This window comes from Cucumis melo, chromosome 10 (genome assembly GCF_025177605.1).
Source record: "Cucumis melo cultivar AY chromosome 10, USDA_Cmelo_AY_1.0, whole genome shotgun sequence".
Taxonomy (NCBI): domain Eukaryota; kingdom Viridiplantae; phylum Streptophyta; class Magnoliopsida; order Cucurbitales; family Cucurbitaceae; genus Cucumis; species Cucumis melo.
Genome location: NC_066866.1, coordinates 8,613,617 through 8,635,324, shown reverse-complemented (window position 1 = coordinate 8,635,324; position 21,708 = coordinate 8,613,617). Strand labels below are relative to the sequence as shown.

At 31.7% G+C, this 21,708-nt stretch overlaps 4 protein-coding genes across 4 annotated transcripts; 3 read left to right on the top strand and 1 right to left on the bottom strand.

Annotated features, from left to right (window-relative positions):
• Positions 1–750, top strand: LOC127151371 (secreted RxLR effector protein 161-like). The gene has a single exon (XM_051090942.1). It carries the CDS (start codon positions 1–3, stop codon positions 748–750), a length of 750 nt encoding a protein of 249 aa, XP_050946899.1.
• Positions 751–13,066: 12,316 nt separating this feature from the next.
• On the top strand, positions 13,067–16,668 carry LOC127151123 (uncharacterized). Its single transcript, XM_051090519.1, has 2 exons — positions 13,067–16,272; positions 16,442–16,668. Exon 1 carries the CDS (start codon positions 13,074–13,076, stop codon positions 15,495–15,497), a length of 2,424 nt encoding a protein of 807 aa, XP_050946476.1. The 5' UTR covers positions 13,067–13,073; the 3' UTR covers positions 15,498–16,272; positions 16,442–16,668.
• Positions 16,669–16,683: 15 nt separating this feature from the next.
• LOC127151370 (uncharacterized) lies at positions 16,684–19,153 on the top strand. The gene is made up of 6 exons (XM_051090941.1): positions 16,684–17,004; positions 17,202–17,329; positions 17,421–17,646; positions 17,720–18,127; positions 18,329–18,424; positions 18,511–19,153. Exons 1-6 carry the CDS (start codon positions 16,684–16,686, stop codon positions 19,099–19,101), a joined length of 1,770 nt encoding a protein of 589 aa, XP_050946898.1. The 3' UTR covers positions 19,102–19,153.
• A 538-nt stretch (positions 19,154–19,691) lies between these two features.
• On the bottom strand, positions 19,692–21,495 carry LOC127151122 (uncharacterized). Its single transcript, XM_051090518.1, has 5 exons — positions 21,176–21,495; positions 21,022–21,087; positions 20,554–20,943; positions 20,371–20,466; positions 19,692–20,279 (listed from the first exon to the last, which is right to left on the bottom strand). The coding sequence occupies exons 1-5, from the start codon at positions 21,476–21,478 to the stop codon at positions 19,734–19,736; spliced, it is 1,401 nt and encodes a 466-aa protein (XP_050946475.1). The 5' UTR covers positions 21,479–21,495; the 3' UTR covers positions 19,692–19,733.
• Between the last annotated feature and the right edge of the window lie 213 nt (positions 21,496–21,708).

Here is a 21,708-nt window from a genome sequence, read left to right as displayed (position 1 = left end):
ATGGAGGTTAACAAAAAGTTCTACATGCATGAAGGCAAAGATCTTGTAGATCCAATAATGTATCGTCAGTTGGTAGGTAGTTTGATCTACCTTACCTTAACAAGACCTGATATCTCATACTCTGTCGCAGTTGTAAGTCGTTACATGCCGAAACCGAAGAAGCCTCAGCTTGAAACAGTTCGGAGAATTTTAAGATATCTCAGAAGAACAACTGAATATGGCCTTTTATATAAGAAAGGGCAAGATTGCAAGTTAGAAGGCTTCTATGATGCTGATTATGCAGAAGATCATGATACACGACGATCAACTACTAGGTACTTGTTTAAACTTGGTTGTGGAGCAGTTTCTTGGTGTAGCAAGAAACAACTAACAGTTGCCTTATCTACCACAGAGGCAGAGTATGGAGCAGCAACCATGGCAGCACAAGAGAATATGTGGATAAAACAACTAATGAAGGATTTGCGCCAAGAGATTAATCATGCAGCAATTTTATACTATGACAACCTATCTGGAGTTTACTTAGCTGAGAATCCAGTCTTCCATGCAAGGACCAAGCATGTGGAGGTACATTATCACTTCATTAGAGAAAAGGTACTTCAAGAGGAAATTGAAATGAAGCCAATAAAGACTGAAGATCAAATTGCAGATATTTTCACGAAAGATCTACCTGCAACCAAGCATACGGAATTTCTGCAACAACTCAGGATGATTGAAAGACCAAGGATAGTTAGTGTTGAGGGGGAGTGTTAAAGTATATAGCAACACTAACTACAATCTTCTAGAGATATTAAATGAGTAGATTAAAATTCTAGAATTATGTAAACTAAAGAAGAAACCTAGAAATATTTTAGATTTTTTAGGATAAAGAATTCTAGAGCATTCTTTTAGATAAGGATAAGAGAGAAATATCTAGAATTATGTAAATAAATATCTAGAAAGGTAGAACTCTAGAGAACTCTTTTGGCTTGGTGCCTATAAATAGAGGTGTGATCCTCATTTGTGGACCAAGCAAAAATTAAAACACGTAAGCAAAGTGAGGAAGAGAGAAAGAGAGAAAGAAAGTTAGTAAGAAACTTTAAGTGAAAGTGAGTGAGTGTTCTCTCTAAAGGTGTCTATCATTTGTAAATTGTCTTAATAAAACTTTCTTTCTTCCAAGTGAATGTCTATTCAATGATTGCCAATTTTTTCAACATATTAATGGGTCATTTTATTGTAGTAATTAAAATACTAAAAGAGGCTTAGGGTTAATAAATTATTTAAGGATATATATACATATTTGGTTCGATTTAATTTTCAATAAAAAAAATCGATCTAAACTAATAGTCTTTTGTTTTCACTAAATGCAAATGAAGATGTCCAATTTTATATCGAAAAACCAAATCAATCTAGTGAATCAATTTGGTTCGTTTAGTTTTTTTTAGTTTTTTTGGTTATTTGTTGGACTCGTACTTTAAAGTATAATTAAATGCTAGAGTTATAGGAGAATATTTTGTATAGGTAATATCTAGTACTCGTGTAGTACTAGATATCTATTCAAGTTATAGTTGTGATACTTATGGTTGATCCATATGAATAAAAATCCACCACACGCATGAAAATACATGGATCATAATCGAATTTTAACAAAAAAGAAAAAAAAAAAGGAAAGGAAAGAAGAAAACTTGAACTTGTTAATTTTTTATATTCATCTAATTTAACCATAAACTTGCCTTCAACTATCTGTTTTACTTTTGCTAATCTGCCAAATAATTTTGAGAGAGCAATAAAAGAAATTCTTATATAAGGACTGTTTTCAATAATTGCAAGTTATTGACCACAAAATTTATGGCTATATAATATCATAGCTTTACTTTTTCATTTCTTTCTTTTTTGGAAGTCTATCAACCTCGTACTATATATATGTTTTCTTTTTTTTATTATTTGGATGTGCATGATATATTGCACTACTTTAATAAGTAAAATTGTAAGGTATGCTTAAATTTAAGTTGCCTAATATAAGAGGTTATTTGGAAAAGTAGGGTAGTTTTGAAAATAAATTAAAGCAAAAGGGGTTGGTTTGAAACATTTTAGGTAAAAATGGTAAAAAAATATGACATTATTGGAATGTGTCTCTTTAAGAGATCACACATTCTTCCAGAGACAGCATTCATACCCATTTTTCCTTCCAGCTCCGCATGCTCTCCTCTTATTCTTCTTTTTTATCTTCTTCTTCTTCCTCCCTGTGTTATAGTTTTCACATAAATTTTAATTAATTCAAATTAAGTCAAAATATAATTTTAAAAAAAAAAAAACATCTGCCTAACTAATCCAATGAATGAAAAAACGTCATCCTACCCATCATCTTTAACTAATCCAATGAAAATTTTAATCTTAAATTTCTTGGGTAATTTTGTTATTTAATTATCTATCTTGAATAATTTATGATAAATTTATTATAGGTGTTAGATTATGTATGCTTATTGTGAGAATTGCCTATGCTTACAATGAAATATGATGATTGTTTACATGCCTATTATGGATTACTGCAAGTCCATTATTGATGAATTATTTACGTAGTCTATGGGTGGTTTGGTTTAAGGCTACTGTGGAATGTGTAAAAGATAATGATTTGCGTAACTGTGTTTATTTGAAAATATATGCTCACTGTGAAAAGTATGATGATTGTTTATATGCCTATCATAGATTACTATTTGGGTGTAATTGATAATTTTGCAAAAGCGTTTAATTCTATTTTAATTAAGGTAAGGGACTATTACTATTACACCTTCGATTTAAGATTAAAGTTGCACCATATGGATTGACTAATAGATGCATTGATAGGCTTATGTGAAAGTTTTGACTGAAATTGTGTTGATTTACTTATTTGACGAAATATGTAATTGTGGAGATTGTTGGATGATGTTTGCAGTCATGTTTATGGCTATTATTTGACTAAGTTTGATTGCAATAGGCTTATTTGGACTGATGATAGTTGTAGCTTTAGCTATTAGGCTAGTGTATCTTGAATGCATGTATGATGTCCCTTGGGATCATCACCCTCTCTTTGGATTGGTGATGGAAAAAAATTAGGAAAGTATAAATGGAATCATAAAATGAGGGAAAAAAACATAATTTCCTGCACAATATATATGATTTATTTTTGTTCTATCTGTATTTTAGTTCCACTGATTGAGGATCTACACACGTCATCATTGTTATTTATTGATTTCCTTTTCTTACCCCCAACAAATTCCAATTATTACTCTCCACAATCATCCCTAGTTTTGGAGAATATTTGTTTTTCAAAAAACCCATTTTTAGTTTTATTTTCTATTATGAAAATTATTTTCAATAAACTTTAAAACCATTTTAGATGCATATCGAATATTTTTAAACTTTTAGTGGTTGTGCTTTACTCAAGATTATAATTACCCTTTTTCTACTCAAAACTTATATTTAAAAAGAAGGTTGGAAACTAAGGATATACTATCAAATATTGATTAGAACAATCTCACAACAAGAGTTGTACTAAAATACGTAAAGATCTATCATCTTTAAAATGATTAATTATTCTATCTAAATGCTAAAGTAATAAATCTTTATCTATTATAATTAGTTGAACACGATCAAAACACAGTTGGTAAAGATAGCCAAACATAGGGAAAATCGAATAGTCTGACCAAAGGCTAAAAAGTGTAGAGTGGAGAAGCCTAATATAGAATAGCCAATGACATCCAATATATATATGGATAGACGCAACAAGAGAAAAAATACGTCCACCGATCAAAACCAATGAAAATTCACCTTTGGACCTACTGTCGTTTAACATGCATCTCAACCAAGTTTGAAAGTGCCACAACATACTAGTTACTTTGAATTTGAGCTTCTCTTATTATATAACTTTATGAACTTCTATTTTGGGAGATTAGTTTAGTTAAATGAATTTTATGAATCAAGTTCAATCTTTTCGTTTGTAACAATTATTTGAATTGTTCATCTTTTTATGAATCATTGGAGAAACATAAATGAAATTGACTTTTTTTAATTATAGAATTTGTTTCTCTCTATTAATTTCTCATATAAGAATATAAGTTTCTTGTAACAATGAGCGTTACAAAATAATAGCTAACATATCTTCGGTATGTGAATTATGTGTGTGCATACATATTACCCATAGAAATTCACTAAACAGCATGTACCAAAGTATTTCAAATAATCAGGATGTATTTAATAGAGTTAAATTCAAAGGCATTGTTGAGGTACCCATCTACACGTTGAAATACATTGTAAAGTTAAATGTACCATACTTCAAGACAACAATTTCATATAAGGAAATACATTGTAAGGTAACTATGGTTACTCACACACATAATGTATCTTGCCCCTGAATGATAATATAAGACAGTAATTCCCGATTATAAAAACATTAAAAGTTTCTAATTGCAAAACAATAAGAGACTTTAATTTAATACAAATAAACTATCATAGAGTATCATCGCAAACTCAATATACTTAAGTGGCTGTCAAACATTTGAAATACATTGTATTTAAGTAAATAGGATGATACATATCTAACTCACGATGAATGCAACTTAATAACAAATATATAGATTTATCGTACTTAAAATTGAACAAGTATAATTAGATTTAGATTGAATTGTTATGTTATAAAAAAATACAATAGCACATAAAAGATAGAATATCTATTGTATGCACCCTTTGGAAATATTTACAAATTCTATGTAATTAGATATAGTATCTGATGAAGTTCAAGACTGCACATGAAAACATGTTCTCATACATAACCAAATAAATCCAAGAATAATATAGAACACTCTCATTCATTTAAAAAGTAAATAATAAAAAAGTTTAAACTTAAAATGCCAAAACAAAATCCACTACTAAAATATGACAATACTAACAACTAATGGCAAATGTTAAAATGGAAACTTAACATCGTAAGGTTCTTTACAAGACATATAAGTGTGACTTCTCTGACAACACCTGCTACAACGAATAATAGCTTTTTTCTCTAAAAGACAAGTAATCCTTTTTTTTAAGCTTCCTAGTTGGACATTTAACCTGCGGTGGAAGAAGTCCACCATCACCAACTTGGTACATATTCCTAATTTGGTCTACAATACCAATAGAACATGTTTCCTTCTTATACAAGTTTACCAAATTTTAAATATGGTAGAATTTATCATTGTAAATATATAGATGAAGATTCCCACTGGACAATGCAACACATGCATGGAAACAAGGGATCATATCCAAGTCCCATTGACGATATGAGCATGTACAATCCAATTATTGACAACAAATTGTTCCTTACGGTGGTGAACTTCAAATTCATGTTGATTTATGAAATATATCTGCCAAAAGTTTAAAATAAATGTCATGTACAAATAAGTTCCTTAATAATGATAACATTGATTATTCAAAGAAACAACTTCTTACATTTATTGTGTATTTTCCTTAATGCTACTTGAATAATATCTTGTGCATATATTGAAATTTTCATGCGTTGAAAACTCCATTTTGTATATCGTTCATAAAATCATTTTTTAACCAAACTACGAATTGATTCAAGAAGTCTAATTACTAGTAATTCTCGTGCTTCTTTTAGAGTTGAATTCATACTTTTAGAAATATTGGTTGTCTCAATTGGGTATCTCTTCCTCCTAAAAAATGCCCTACGCACCTGGATCTTCCAACCTTCTTTAACTCATGCCTAATTGACGGAGAAAGACAATCAAGTTGCTTATGTAGTACTCGAACTCCAACGGTGTGTATATGCTATAGCACAACTATGGAGAGAATCTTCAATCGGGAGAGACTTATGGTTCTTTTTAAGATTCTTATACGAATGAAATGCACATAACCCATGTTCAACTGTTTGGTACACAACATTGAACTCATTCCCTATACTTTTATGAGCATCAGACACAATAACTAGGTCATTATGTTCTGGGTTGTTTCAAATCTATGCATTCAAGAATGCTGGAAGTATGACATATGAGGTCTCCAGAGTATCCTAATAGAGTTCAAAGCAATCTCACACCCTCTTCAAGCTTTGTCAAAGCTTACATCCACTTCATGATGCATCTTCATATAATTAATAACGTCAGGTGGACGACATGAAGCCTTGCTAATCATCTTAAAAAATGACTTCGTACACTTAGAAACAATTCAAGATGTTGCTAGTTTGTGATCATCTTTCATAATGTCAATAACACACTGGTGGATATTTGTGAATTTAGGAATTATCCAAATACCACTTTTCTTAAATACGGGAGCACGTAAATACCAAGGACACGACGAATCCTTACACCAAATATCTAACGAGGTATGATCCAACCTAATCATACTAAGTTCAAAACTATTCTTAACAGCAAGCAAATAAATAGCTTTAGTCAATACTGATTTGCTTTTAAACATCGATCCTACTTTAATAGAAATTTCAACATGAGACAACCAAAACGCATAAAACTCAATTTCGGTGTCATTATGTGAATATTGAGATCTGAGTACTTCACTATTCAAATACAGTGTACTTTCAACAGCACCAACCAATACAGAGTCAACAACAACGAATAAATCATTATCAGGGAATTTCGATAAAGCTAACATGTGCCAAGAAACATTCTTATCTTCGACCATCCAAATGAGGTTGGAATGGTTGCAGCCATCCAAATGAGGTTGGAATGGTTGCAGCCATCCCAATAAGCCGCCAAACGAGACATATAAAGATTGGAAGAGGGAAAAAGTTTAGCTTGAATACATTCAACAAATTGTTGAAACGAAGATCAAATGAAACATATACCTCAAAAACACAATAATCGTGATACTTGAAATTTTCGATCTATCTACCATAAAAAGTAGTCTTCACATGTCGTAAAGACATTGCAAAACTTCCAATTGTATAATAGACACAACTTTTTAAAATATATTGTTAAAAGATGTAGTACAAAGAAAATAATTAACGTACAAACCATTCCAAACAACTAAGATATACTCTAAACATTAGTTAGATACAACTTTAAAATAATAAAAACAAATAAAATAAAATAATAAAAACAAATAAAATAAAATAATAAAAACAAATAAAATAGATGTACATATTTTCAAAATCCAAATTTAAAAATAAAAATATATATTAAACACACATTTATCCAAAATTTATTTAAGATATCTAATACACCTAATAAATATCTTTAAACATTAATTAAAAATACATATCCAACTAAAAACAATATATTTCATAAATATATATTTTCAAAATCTAACTAAATAAATATATAAAGATTTAGTCCATTTGAGATATTTTTTGGAATCTAACCAAATCAAACACAAAAAAATATATTTACTATCAATCCCAAGGTCCCGAAAATATATTAAAAATTTGTCGAGATTCTATCTTTAATTTCGATTCAATTACGATATAATCTCATAACCAAATAAGTAAAATAGACTATGTTTTACACAATTGGCTATCTTATCAATGTCCATTTTCACAATTATAAGATCGAGATACATTTGAAATTCACTATATGCAAGAAAGATGGATTACTCCAAAACGAGGGGCAAAAATGAGATATTTGAGAAATAAAAAACACGTGCATCCCCAATTTACTAAAAATCTTATTTCCACCGGTTTTTGCTATATTTCCAAACGCCACTTCCAAATTTGTCCTTCCTACAAGTTTCTCTTTTTCTTTTTTTTTTTTTCTTGCCCAAATTTTTACCATAGGTTTGAATGGGGTTGGACTTTGGATTTCAAACAACTTTAATTGCTTGGGCATATCTAATTTACGATTTGAGGTCCAATCAAACTTCTAGCCAAATTAGTTGATCGTTGTTCATGCTTTATCGTCGAATTTGACCCTTGCAATCATATGAATAGGAATGAGATATGTGGCTTTTTTTTCTTCTTCTTCTTCTTCTTTTTTTTTTTTTTTTTTTTTTGACCATTTTAATTTCAAGACTAATTCTTAATTTGTTCTAAATTTAAAAGAACTGATCATGAAAAAATTTGATTCTCCCTTTCAGTAGTAATAATTCACAAAATTTAACATGATTGTTGCAAAATGGCATTTACTTCAATATCAGTTTAATACACATCTACTCATTAAATAAATAGATAAAGCAAATAAGTTTCTTGCTAAATACCAAGTGCCAAAATTCAATTAATGACAAATTGTTCAAATAAACTTTTTCTTTACTTTATAGATAATTTTCAAATATAAATAAATAAATTCAAGAAAGGGAACCTTAGAAAAAATAAAATAAAAACTAAGTTCCTTGAAATGAATATTTGTCTGAAATTATAAAAGAAAAACACAACGTGTGAAATTATAAAATGTTGGAATGTTTTCGAATAAGATCAAATAAATAAAATATTTATAAAATATAGTAAAATATGATAGATATATTATATTATAGCCTATTTTAATACATTGTAGTCTATTAAATGAAATATATTACAACCATGACATAATGAACGGTCACCTAAAGATGCGAGGTATTTTCACTCTAATATACATTGTTCAACCATATACTCACATTATTTAATAACATACTCTGCCACATGTATCACCAAGTGCTTGAGACGATGCAGAACAATTTGACATTTTTAAAATGATTATTTTCAAAACAAAAAAGAAGTTGTCACCAATATTTTTTACGATGTGACTGGACACATAAATATTTTTAAATAAAATCATAAAAAATAGTCTGAGAAAACTAGAGTTGAGTTCATGAGTCATTTGTGTAATAGAAAGGTGTCGATACCAAGCCACAACACCTGTTTAGAAAATGATGGCCAAATTTCAAATCTTATATTAAAAATATTATTTAATTTCTTAAAAATAAACCAATACCGAAATTTAGACTATAAATTACACTAGATTAAAGAAATTTTCTCACATCAAAGAAAGTGAGAAATTGGTATGCATTTCTCAAAATCCGTCAAAAGAATAACCTTCTAGTAAAGAGATGTTTTTTTAAACAATAATTAATTTGAACGTTAGAAATTCATATACTCAAATTTTTAAATTCCATCGTAATTTAAATTTTAAACCTTTAAAAAAACATAAAAAATTATAACTTAGAAAAAATTTCTAAATATTTTAAATAAAGAGTTTTGTGAACGATTTTCAAACTCAGAAAAGTTTAAATTAGAAGAATTTTAAAACATTCAAATTTTTAATTAAAAAGATTTATAAATTTTAAATAAAAATCAAAATAATTCTTAATAAAAAAAAATTAGATGAGTAAAAACAAGAGTAGAAAAACATCATCACAAATCAAAATCAAAGTAAATATAAAATAACATATTGACATTTTAACAAAAATATATTAGAAATTAATCAATTTCCTCACCTCAAGAATTCTAAAAAATTGCACTTTCAAATCTTCTAAATTCCTTCATTGGTTTTTTTTTTTAAGAAAAATAATTGAAAATGCTAAAAAATTCAAACAACTCATAGCAATAAAATATTAAATTAACCAGAAAAGAATGGAAAAAAGTATAATATTAAATAACATATTAAAAATGAGAAAATACTAAAAAAACAATAACCAATACAATGAAAAGAAAAAAATTAAATAAATAAAACTGCTAATTATAAAAAAAAAAAAAGATAAACATGTAAAAATAATAAAGTTTAAAAATAAATGAAAAAAAAGGACATATTTATATATATATATATATATATATATATATATATATATATATATATATATATATATTTTGTATAGGAAAGAAAAGGAATTTTTCATAAATCTAACAAAATATCAAAATATTTACGACATGTGTAACAAAATCAAGAAAGTCATGATGTCGGCTAATTTCTCAAATATTTCAGGTTTGCCCTTCTTTCTATCTTTTTTTTATTCTGTCATTTTTTTTATTTAGTTCAAGATCTTATACCAAATATAAGAAAGATCTATTTTTTTTTTTCAAACTGTTATTTGGTTGATTAACATATAAAAGATTGGGAAAAAGAATAGTTGGAATAATGGGTAGTAAAATCTAAAGAATTGTCTATCAAAGAGTCTTAAGAAAAATTTTAAATTTGGTTACTCATTTAACGTGTACCAAAAAGTTGAAAAAAATTTGTTTAGATTTAGTTTAAACAATCAAATCTGACTGTGTATCTTGCAAATGAAATTTAAAGGATCATGTGCCAAAGAATAGCCAAAACTAAAGGATATTTTTAGTGTAAATATTTTGCCACTTTGTTATTTCTTTTAAAAGACCTTTGAAAGAAATTCACAAAGTAATAAAGAAATAAATACAAGAGAGAGAAAAATTAAGAAATAAGAAGAACAATAACTAAAAACAAGAGAAAAAACTAAAAAAAAAAAAAAAAAAGTCGAAATCCAAAACACTAAAACTCTCTCTTGTTATCTAAAGTATGGATCATTGAGACCTAAGTTAAAGTTTTTCTTGAGTGAAGAATTTTTCATATTGTATCGAGCTTTTAGGAGAAAGATGAAAATTTAAGAGTTTATAAGAAAGAAAACAAAATAGATGTCGTAGATTTTTTGTTTTTAAGAAGAGATGAAGACTAAGAGAAATAATGACTATGGAGGTTAGAGGTTTGGATAAATAATAGGGGATATAGAGGTTGTAAAAATCTATAAGTTTTTTTTTTTTTTTTTTTTTGGATGAGGAAGAGATTATTTATAGCAAATAAAAAAAGCTCAAAGTTTAAAATGGCTAGTTTTTTTTTACAAGTGAGTTAATTAAAAAATTAGTCAAACTAAAGCAAAAATTAATATAGCAATTGAATTAATTATAAATAAGGTCAAACAAAATTAGGTTGGTACAATATGTATTAATACATTCAGATTAACCATTTTTAAATCTTTTTAGAGAATATTTTTATTTAAATATGTCTTGATTGATATGTTCAAAGAGAGCACAATACTGATGTGGTGTTTGTCGCATGTAATTTCACGCTCGAACCAAAATATTGAGAAATGATATAAGTCAAAATTCTATTTTTATTGATAGAAGATAGTGTTTCACATTTTTAAATAATTAAGCCTTAGCTTGTTTCATATAAGAACATTTTTTTTTTCTCCTAAAATATTGCATCATATTTGATTATAGCAATTCTATATATGATCTCTTAAATAAATAAATAACAATTTAATATTTTAAGTTACAAATACCTAATCATTCTAACAAATATGTTCGAAAATATTGCAAATAAGTTAAATATTATAATTTAGTAATCAATACATCCAAAGTCAACAAGATTTTATTTAAATAACTTAAAAGTCAATATTACATTGTTTTTTCTTATATTCAGATGGAAAATTAAATTGAAAATTTGATAATGTGAGAAATATAAACTCTGGACTTGAAGAACTTTTTTTTTTCAATCGAAACTAAATTAAGCTCATGTCATCGTATCTAACATTAAGTTTGATAGTATTATTGTAACAAACATTTCTTTATCTTAATTTCCTTAAAACACAATAAATTAACTAAAAATCATGTATGATAAATTTATCCTAAAATTCACTTTGGTAAAATAAACCTAAATAATTTATATGTTTTTTAACTCGATATCTTAAATTTGATTCTCTCACCTTCTATATTATTAAAAAAAAGAATCAGTCACCAAACTTTAACAATTATCAATATAATATTATACTTAGAGAGATTTAATCCATATAATAAGAAAAAAACTACTAAAACATAACGAAAGTATATGGTTATACCTAAAATTAAAAAAAAAAAAAAAAAAAGAAAAGAAAAGAAAAGAAAATACTAAACATTAAATCATAAATTGATAAAGGGAGTAAAATAAATCCAAATATTATGGTGAGTTAAAAGAAAAAGAAAAAGAAATGATATAATATTATATTATATAAAAAGTGTAAAACATATATTGGTTATTTGAAGTTGAGGGGGGAGAAGTAAAAAGGGAAATTGCCAAAAATAGGTTAAAAAAAGAGATTTAAATGAATTTTGGGACAAGTTTTCAAAAGAAAGACTTTTAGGACAATTTGGGTGTGAATAGACAAAAATGCCCTTCCTTTCCTTTCCCTCTTCCACGTTGCTTTCCCTTCTCTGATTCGTTCTCTTTCGCGTATAGTTCCGTTTCCCTTCTCTTTTCTTTCGTGTAGAACACTTGAACCTACTCCGGCCATCGTCAGTTGTTCATCGTCACTTGCCCATCGTCGCTTGCCCATCGTCGTTTGCCCTTCGTCGCTTGCCCTTCGTCGCTTGCCCTTCGTCGGTCGTTGTCCAGTGCATTTCGTCGCTCCTATTCGGACCATTCAATCAACTTCGAGCGTCTTATTTAGGTGAGTTTCATGTATAACCGATTTTCAATTTATCTGCTGTAAGTAAATGTTTGTTAGGGTATTTGGTGCTATTTTCATCCGTAATTGTCTGGTTTTTGGAATTGGACTTATTTGCCGTAAATTAGTTTAGTCAAATTTTGGTTTTAGGTTCTTAGAAAGTTCAATGTTCAATGGCTAGTGAAAAATGAATTGAACTAGAGGATGAGGATTTAGTTGGATCAAATAGAGGAGGAGTAAGCAATAGGAATAGAAGGAATTAAGGTTTTTTTTTTTTATCTCGCATTTTTTTTTTATCTCGCACTTATCTCGCACGTATCTCGCACGTTCCAAACTTTCACTATTTATTTCAAAATCAACTTGGTACACCTCCTAATCCATTTAGAGCTATTCTTTGCATGTTTAGTAACTCTCTTAGGCCCTCATGCTTTATCTCGCACGTATCTCGCACGTATCTCGCACACATCTCGCACGTTCCGAACTTTCACTATTTATTTCAAAATCAACTTGGTACACCTCCTAATCCATTTAGAGCTATTCTTTGCATGTTTAGTAACTCTCTTAGGCCCTCATGCTTTATCTCGCACGTATCTCGCACACATCTCGCACGTATCTCGCACACATCTCGCACGTTCCAAACTTCCACTATTTATTTCAAAATCAAATTGGTACACCTCCTAATTCATTTCTTTACATCTTGCACGCATTTTGTAGGTTCTTAAGTTCAAATCAATTTTTTAAGATACAAAAGTACTTAAGGTAGTTTAAGGATGGCACATGTTCGGATTTTAGTGCGTCACGGTGGTGAATGGGATGAGGGACGAAGAAAATATGAAGGAGGAGTGTTAAAAGGCATTGTTGTCCCTAAAGAAATAACACACAAAGATTTACAGTCTGAACTATATGACCTTGCAGAAGTTGACCCTACAAAGTTTGACATAAAGATAAGATGTATATATGAGATCAAAGGGGAAAAGGAAGCTCCTCCATTTGAGTTAAGCAATGACCGTGATTTGAAGTTTTATATTCTTAGTGAAAATCCATTGGAGGTCCCCCTATACCTATCGTTTGAGCCTACAAGCAATCGAAGCATGAAAGTGTTAAACAAAGATTACAATTCAGTATCTGGGAGCAACCAAGTTCAAAATTTAAACCCTCATCCTCCTCCAATTGGAATGGATAGATTAGATGAGAATGAAGTTGATATTGGTGAAGTCGAGGGTGGCTTGTGTCATAACATGATAGGGACCAATTCGGCTATATGGGAATCATATGAGTCATATCATTCAATAGATGATACTTTTACATTGGAGTCAGTTGAGATGTACAATGAATTGTTTGACATCCCAGAACAAAGAGATGCTCCTACAAAAGATTGCAAAGGAAAAGGTAAAGTTGACTACAGGTCCTCTAGTCGGAAGTTGAAGACAAAAGGAAGTGGCTGGTCGGAAGAAAGCTCTACAAGTGAAGAGTTGGATGTAGGACAAATATTTTTTTGCAAGAGAGATTTGTCAATGAGATTAAGTGTGTTGGCAATGAAAAAAAATTTTCAGTTTGTAGTAAAAAAGTCTACAAAAGAGGTTCTTTTCGTTAGATGCATCGACAACAAGTGTGGTTGGAGATTGCGAGCGGTTAGACTGAAGGATTCAAATATATTCAAGATTAAAAAGTATGTGAAAGTTCATTCATGTTCTCTTGAGTTTTTGAATCGTGACCATAGGCAAGCAAAATCTTGGGTTGTTGGAGAATTAATCAAGTCCAAATTCAAGGGGCCCGGTCGCATATACAAACCACGTGATATCATAGAAGACATGAGGCAAGACTATGGCATAAATATGAGTTATGAGAAAGCATGGCGTGCCAGAGAAAATGCATATGAACGAGTGCGAGGGTCTCCTGAAGAGTCATATAATCTTTTGCGTAGATATGGTGAAGCACTCAAATTTACAAATTCAGGTACAATATTTCACATGGAACTCGAAGATGATCGTTTCTTTAAATATCTTTTTATGGCTGTTGGTGCATGTGTTAGAGGATTCTTAAATTGCATTAGACCGGTCATAGTCATGGACGGAACATTTCTTAAGAACAAATATCGGGGTCAGTTGATAGTGGCCGTTTGTTTAGATGGTAACAATCAGATCTATCCTCTAGCCTTTGGAGTAGTTGATAGAGAAACAGATGACTCAATACAGTGGTTCTTAGAAAAATTGAAAGGTGCAATAGGGGAGGTGCCTAATCTAGGCTTTGTGACAGATCGGAAAACATGCTTCGCCAAGGGTATTTCATCAGTTTTCCCATCTGCATTCCACGGCCTTTGTGTCCAACATTTGAGTCAAAATTTGCATGATAAATATAAGAATGACACGGTTGCTACTTTGTTTTATAATGCATCGAGAACATATCGTGAATCAACGTTTGTTGAAGCGTGGAGACATCTTCTTTCATTTCCTAATGGTTCAGGGAAATATTTAAATGATGTTGGAATAGCACGATGGTCTCGTGTTCACTGCCCAGGAAGACGGTATAACATGATGACAACAAATATAGCGGAGTCCATGAATTCTATACTGAAAGAACCTAGAGATTTGCCTATTGCTTCATTCCTTGAAAATGTTCGAGCTTTGCTACAACGTTGGTTTTGGGAGCGTCGAGAAGAAGGCATTAAAGTGACGTCTACATTGACCAAATGGGCAGAGTTAGTTATTCAAAAGAAACAAGAAGGAGCTTTGACAATGAAGGTCAACCCAATTGACTGTTACCAATTTCATGTCAAAGATTTAGATAAGGAGGAGGTCGTAAACCTTCAGACTAAAGAATGCACTTGCAAGGAGTTTCAAGCTGAGCAACTACCATGCTCACATGCCATTGCTGCAGCACGGGTTCGTAATATAAATGTTTATAGTTTATGTGCTAATTATTACACTAATGAATGTTTGTTGGCTGCATATGCGGAGGCCGTCTACCCAGTTGGGAATCAGTCAGATTGGAAGACAAGCGAAGACTACGTACATATGACTGTTTTACCTCCAAAAGTAGTCAAAAGAGTTGGTCGACCGAAGAAAAAGAGGATTCCAAGTGTTGGTGAAGCTCCGAAATTGCATAAGTGTGGTCGGTGTAAACAAATAGGTCACAACAGATTAACGTGTACCAATCCAATTTCATATACCGACAAGTCGAGCATACAAGATTAGAAATTTCCCTACCAATGTACCAAGTATTACACTAATTAATGAATGTTTGTTAATGATGTGTTTTCTTAATGATTTGTCCCAACATTCTTACTTTCTGTGCGTCCAAATGGATGAAGAAGACGAAAATAACGATTGACTTATTCATTTAAGAACACAAACACTGGTTTTATGATCGTTTAAAAATAACTAAATGTTCGTTTAAAAATATGTAAACGATCGTTTAAAAATAACTAAACGATCGGTTAAGAACAACCAAACGATCGTTTGAAAACAACTAAACGATAGTTTAAAACAAAACTAAACGATCGGTGAAACAAAACTAAACGATTGGTCAAACAAAACTAAACGATCGTTTAAAACAACCAATCGATACCTTGAAATTAACTAAACGATCAGTTAAACAAAACTAAACGATTGGTCGAACAAAACTAAACGATCGTTTAAAACAACCAATCGATCGTTTGAAATTAACTAAACGATCGACTATAAAAAACTAAACGATCGTTTACATAAACTAAACGATCTTTTGAAACAACGAAAGACACCCGCGAATTGTTTACAACCGCGATTCAACATTTCAAAAAAAGTATGCGAATTTACAATATTGCCCCTTTGGTAAAAACGACCGATATATATATACGTTCCGCCTTCTCACTTTTCGTTTTTCGTCACTACGCAATACACAACCGCACTGATCACACCTTCGTTTTCTCTCAGTCCATTGTTCTCTCAGACCATTTTTGTCTCAGTCCATAGTTTTCGTCAACGTTAAAAGGTATTTTCCCGAACTTTTCCTACTATAACGTTACACTTTTCCTTTGTTTATATTTCAAACGTTTCAACTTCTGTCTTCAAAAACTATCACTGTGTTCTTATATTATTATTGTGAAGCGTTTAGGGTTTCGGGTTCGACTTCTGTCTTCAATATATTATATTCATTTCAGGATGGCTGTACCTAGCGAAAAGTATTTCCCTGCCACTGTGTCATGCCAAGTGCACAAGATTGGCAGTCTTATTAAGGATAAACTGACCAAGGACCAGCTGCAAATGTTCGAAAAAACAATTTTTGGTCCATTGCTGAATGTGAACATGGTATTCAACGGCCAGTTGATCCATCATTTCTTGCTGAGGCAGATACCTGAAGACGGTAACGCAGATGGAATCTGTTTCTCGGTTTTAGGGAGCAATGAACAACAAATCATTGGAGCAATCAGACTCATCTCCACAAAGAGAACAACTCTCACCCCAAAGGGAACAAAGTCAAACAGTGGCTGAGGAGTCTGAAATGCATCCAATCACCAAGAAGAAACATTTCAGATCAAAGAAGTCCAATGACAAAGAAGAACGAAGTCATTCAAAATCCTACAAGAAACTGAAGAAGGAAATAAAAGAAGTTCGTAAGGATTTATCCACACTGACTTCTATAGTCTGTAGGATGGATGACACAATCACAAAGCAGTCATTGGAGCTGTATGAAATGAAGCAGATGCTGGAGAGATTGGTCCAGGTAAAATTTGTTTTCATCATACATTAGATAAACGATCGTATAACTTTGATAGACGATCGTTTATCAAAGTTACTCGATCGTTTAACTTCGATAGACGATCGTTTATCAAAGTTACGCGATCGTTTACTTTTATATACACGATGGTTTAACAATACATTATTTTTTTAATTTTATGTTCGTTTTTATTTGTTTGTTAGAATCAAACTGAAAATCAAGGGAATGATCATACTGATCAGAATGACAATGAGTATGTTGTTCAAGAACAACATACTCAACAACAACCTACTGAAGAACAACATACTGAACGTCAAGAGGAAACCCAAAGGTTAACATTTCATTCATTGTTTACTAGTTTATAAATACCTAACAATTGTATTTTTTTTTCTTATTCTCATGTTTCTTCTCATTTTGTTTAGGGAACATGAAGAGGAACGTGGTAGTGATATAAGCATAGACGGTAGGGATGCAGACTTGCTAATGACTATAAGAGATATATCGGATAGTCTAAGTCATCAAATTCAGAAAGAATCAGACCTGCCACAGATGATTACTACCCTTCCATATGTGAGCCAACCTCTTGCACTTTGTGAATTGGCTCCAATGGATCAAACTGTACAAATTGTAAATGAAGAATCTCAACTGGTATGTATACACAACAAATTTGTAGTCGTTTGAATGAATAGTTTGTTACTTGTTTAATACGATTACATTGCAGGAAACAACAAAAAAACAGGTTGAGATGAAAAAAAATGATGAAGCAGTTACTTTGGTTGAAAAAGAACCAGTAACTGTGCCTGATAAAGATGTGGAAGAAAAACCAATAAAGAGAAGAAAGCTATGTAAAATAGCAAATAAAGAGGTGCAACATGAAGATGAACAAGGTAATCCACCCACAACATCTGCTCAGATCATATCAGTATCTACAACACCTGTCCCAGATGTGGAAATCAGAGAAGTAGATCCATATAATCCGATGTGGAAAGTGGATCCAAAATTATGGAAGGAATACTTGCAATGGAAAAAATCAAGAAAAACAACCCATGAAGAAAGGAAAGTAGTCTCCACAACCAGAAAGAAAGACTTTTTCAGACAGCTTGAAGAAAACACATGGGTACATGGAGACGTAAGTACTCTTCCCAAACGATCGCTTATATTTGATATACGATCGCTTCTATTAACTAAACGATCGCTTCTATTAACTAAACGATCGTTAAGTTAATATTACACGATCGCTTACTACGTAAACGATCACATGTACATTTCTTATGCGATCGCTTATCCTCTCCTTTCATTCATTAAACGATCGTTTATTTTTTCTTTGTAGACATTGGATCTGCTATTCGCCCACTTGCAGAATAAAATGTTGCATCTCAAGCACCATTGCAAGCGTTCTTTTAGAATATTACATTCCTCTTTTCTGGTAAGTTGTTATTCTTTAATTTTTTTTTTGTATACAAGTTAAACTGCATCATTATATTCTGATTAAATTTTGACTTGTTCTTGAAGACTGGAATCAATAAACCAGACTGCATTGTTTGGAACCACATTTTTGATACTCATCTGGTGACACCAGATAATAAGAAAGCTGAATGGACAGACCCAACAGCACACCTAAGTATATGGACAGAAAAAGATGTCGAATACTATTTCAACACTGCTGTTGGTGATTACAACGACATACCAGGGTGGGGAGATGTCAACTACGTGATTACCTGCATCAACATAAAAGAACACTGGTTGGCTATTGCAGCTGATATGAGAAAATGCAGGATCTACGTGTTCGACTCAATGCCAAATTATGTTGAGCAGAAACTTGTTGATGAAGCTCTTCAAATGCCTGCACGATGCATTGCCTCACTCGCGATTGCAATTGGAGTCAACCTCCATTCAGATCGTTTCACATATGGCCCTTGGCCAATACGCAGATCGAAGGCCACATTACAGAAAGGGCGTTCATTGGATTGTGGAATTTTCTGTACCAAATTTGTTGAATGCCTTGTAACTGCTAGTGACCTTGGTTGTCTAACTGTGCCAAACATGAAACTGTTTAGACAACAATATGTGCTGGAACTTTGGGCCAATAAATACTTTTGTTAATATTTGTATTCGTTTATATAATTTTTTTATGTAATTTTTATAGAGAGAATAACATATTATAATTTTAAACTTTGTTATAAAATAAATACTTTGTGATATTTTCAATTAAACGCGACCAAAATTGAGAAAGAATATTTGAGTTAATATTTGTATTCGTTTAGATACATATCACAAAATATTCGTGTAGAGAAATACTCATCGCGCACATATGTATAAACGATCTTCTTAATAAACGATGTCTAAACGATCTTCTTAATAAATGTCAAAATATTAAGCGATCGTTTAGTAAAGTCTAAACGATCGTTTGGTAAAGTCTAAACGATCGTTCGGTAAGTGTAAACGATCTTCTTAATAAACGATGTCTAAACGATCTTCTTAATAAACGTCAAAATATTAAGCGATCGTTTAGTAAAGTCTAAACGATCGTTTGGTAAAGTCTAAACGATCGTTTGGTACAGTCTAAACGATCGTTTGGTAAAGTCTAAACGATATTCTTAAAATCATAAAAAAATTCAGCGATCGTTTAGCTACAAGTAGTTTTGCAACATAGAGAATAATCGATACTACTAATTGAAATGCAACATACACAATAATAGAACAGCCAATTGATACTTGTGATTTATGTTAATATTTCAATACATAGGAGTGTTGGTCCATACTTGAAATGCTAATTGTTTTCTAAAGTATGACATGTTTTCTTGACATAATGTATCTAAACCAACACCAGCAGCTATGTACTCAAAATACTTAATTGCGAATACGCCACAATCACAATTATTTCGTTGAAGTGGAATTGGGTCAACAATGACAACTGGCCAAGGTTCCTTGTATGTCGATGATCTACCTCTCCTATCAAAGAAGCCAGTACTATCTAACAACTTTGGCACCAACTGTCGAATGGGCAGTAATATGTTTGTCATCTCTTCGGCAGTTGTAAGTGACGGAAGCGAATCCCATACCTTCACTTGACAACTTACCAAATCCAAGCATAATAGAACCCAATGGTTGCCATGGACATTGAATGGAGAGTAAACGTAATCAACACTTGCCCAAGGATCTTGGAAGTCCACTTTTGACCCGACAACATAGTCAACCAACCTATACTCTTCGTCCCAGTCAAACGGGCGATTCTCTTTAATACATTCTTTGTATAGGGGCCACTTCGAAACTAAAATGCGCTGCAAAGAAAAACATACAAACGCAAATATCAGACCGAAAGACAAATATCAAACGCAAATACATACATAAAGTAACGAGACGATTACAAACCATAAAGATTGTGTCCGCAGTTGTGAAGTTCTGAGAAGAAGGTATCCCGGCTGCCTTAATCTTCAAGCGAATGAAAAGAAAAAGTGCATCCAAATGCTAATACAAACAAAAGTAAGCAGTAAATGTATAGAACCATAACAATGATAAAATTATAATTGCATAAATGATAAGATAATCCCATACCTCATCCGACAACCACCGGCGACACATAAACAAGTCTCTGAAAAAAGCCTTCGATTTTTTCCCATGAAAGGTTTCACGCAGCTCATCGTCTGTACGCTTGTCTGTAATCCACGCTCGAAGTCTATCTAAATGGACGTCAAGTATTTTGTGCATAGGATCATAAACAATTGCTTCAGACTCAGAGGTGCTGGTGGTTGATGTCAGAGACCGTTTAGGTAGAGTTGTGAATGGGGTTGATAGGTAAACACTTGCACGCTTCCTACGGGCGGGCCGAACGTGTGGTCGTTGAGTGAGAAATGGTTCTATCTCTATGACGTCCTCATCGTCAACGACATCTATTGGCTCCTCTAAACCAATATCAACCTTCTTCTCCAACACATCTTCGTCACCCTATGGAAGCTCATAATGCATTAGTGTATATAATGATAGAAATTAAACATCAATATTAGCATGAACATGGAACCAAACCTTCTTTTTAACTTCAATGTGTTCATCCTCCAAGCCTTCGGACACCTTGTGGTCCCCTTCGTCACCCTATGGAACCTCAAAATGAATTAGCGAGAACATGGTTACCAAATATGAAACAACTAACGTGAATACACTTAACAGTTTCATTCCTAACCTTTCTTTGAAGTCCAATGTGCTTCAATATGGTTGACATCAGGCCCTTCAATTCGTCAATATCGGATTTTATAGTATTAAGTTGGCCTTCAACAACCGCTACTCGATCTTGGAGATTTCGAATAGCCTTTTTCATCTTAATCTTGGACTTCTGTTTCTTACTCTTTTTCAACTCATCTTCATCGTTAACAACTTCTCGTACTCTTTTTGAACCACCATTCTTCGACTGAATAATGGTAGATGAGCGGAAGTTTTCAAAAAGTTCACCTGAAGCAATTTTCAATTGCTCCTCTTCAGGTGTCATCTCAATGACCGCCTTAATTATAAACTGCAAATAGAAAAAGGCAAATGTATTTAGGACAAAGAAATAAGCACAAAATCACGCGATCCTTAAGTAAGTTACTATTGCTTGCTACTTACCATTGGCGAGTCAAACACCTGGCTTATAGTTTGGGACTTTGGTGATTGTTGGCACACCCACCTCAGCATTCGTGGTATGGCATGATCGTTTACTTTATCTACACCACATCCAAT

What these genes read in the sequence shown, in the direction of transcription:
- LOC127151371 (XM_051090942.1), top strand. Translation starts at nt 1, where the DNA reads ATGGAGGTTAACAAAAAGTTCTACATGCATGAAGGCAAAGATCTTGTA.
- LOC127151123 (XM_051090519.1), top strand. Translation starts at nt 13,074, where the DNA reads ATGGCACATGTTCGGATTTTAGTGCGTCACGGTGGTGAATGGGATGAG.
- LOC127151370 (XM_051090941.1), top strand. Translation starts at nt 16,684, where the DNA reads ATGAACAACAAATCATTGGAGCAATCAGACTCATCTCCACAAAGAGAA. An exon ending in TGCTGGAGAGATTGGTCCAG is followed by an intron (nt 17,005 to 17,201) that starts GTAAAATTTGTT and finishes TTTGTTTGTTAG; the next exon opens with AATCAAACTGAAAATCAAGG. An exon ending in CGTCAAGAGGAAACCCAAAG is followed by an intron (nt 17,330 to 17,420) that starts GTTAACATTTCA and finishes CATTTTGTTTAG; the next exon opens with GGAACATGAAGAGGAACGTG.
- LOC127151122 (XM_051090518.1), bottom strand. Translation starts at nt 21,478, where the DNA reads ATGACACCTGAAGAGGAGCAATTGAAAATTGCTTCAGGTGAACTTTTT. An exon ending in ACATTGGACTTCAAAGAAAG is followed by an intron (nt 21,088 to 21,175) that starts GTTAGGAATGAA and finishes GAGGTTCCATAG; the next exon opens with GGTGACGAAGGGGACCACAA. An exon ending in ACATTGAAGTTAAAAAGAAG is followed by an intron (nt 20,944 to 21,021) that starts GTTTGGTTCCAT and finishes GAGCTTCCATAG; the next exon opens with GGTGACGAAGATGTGTTGGA.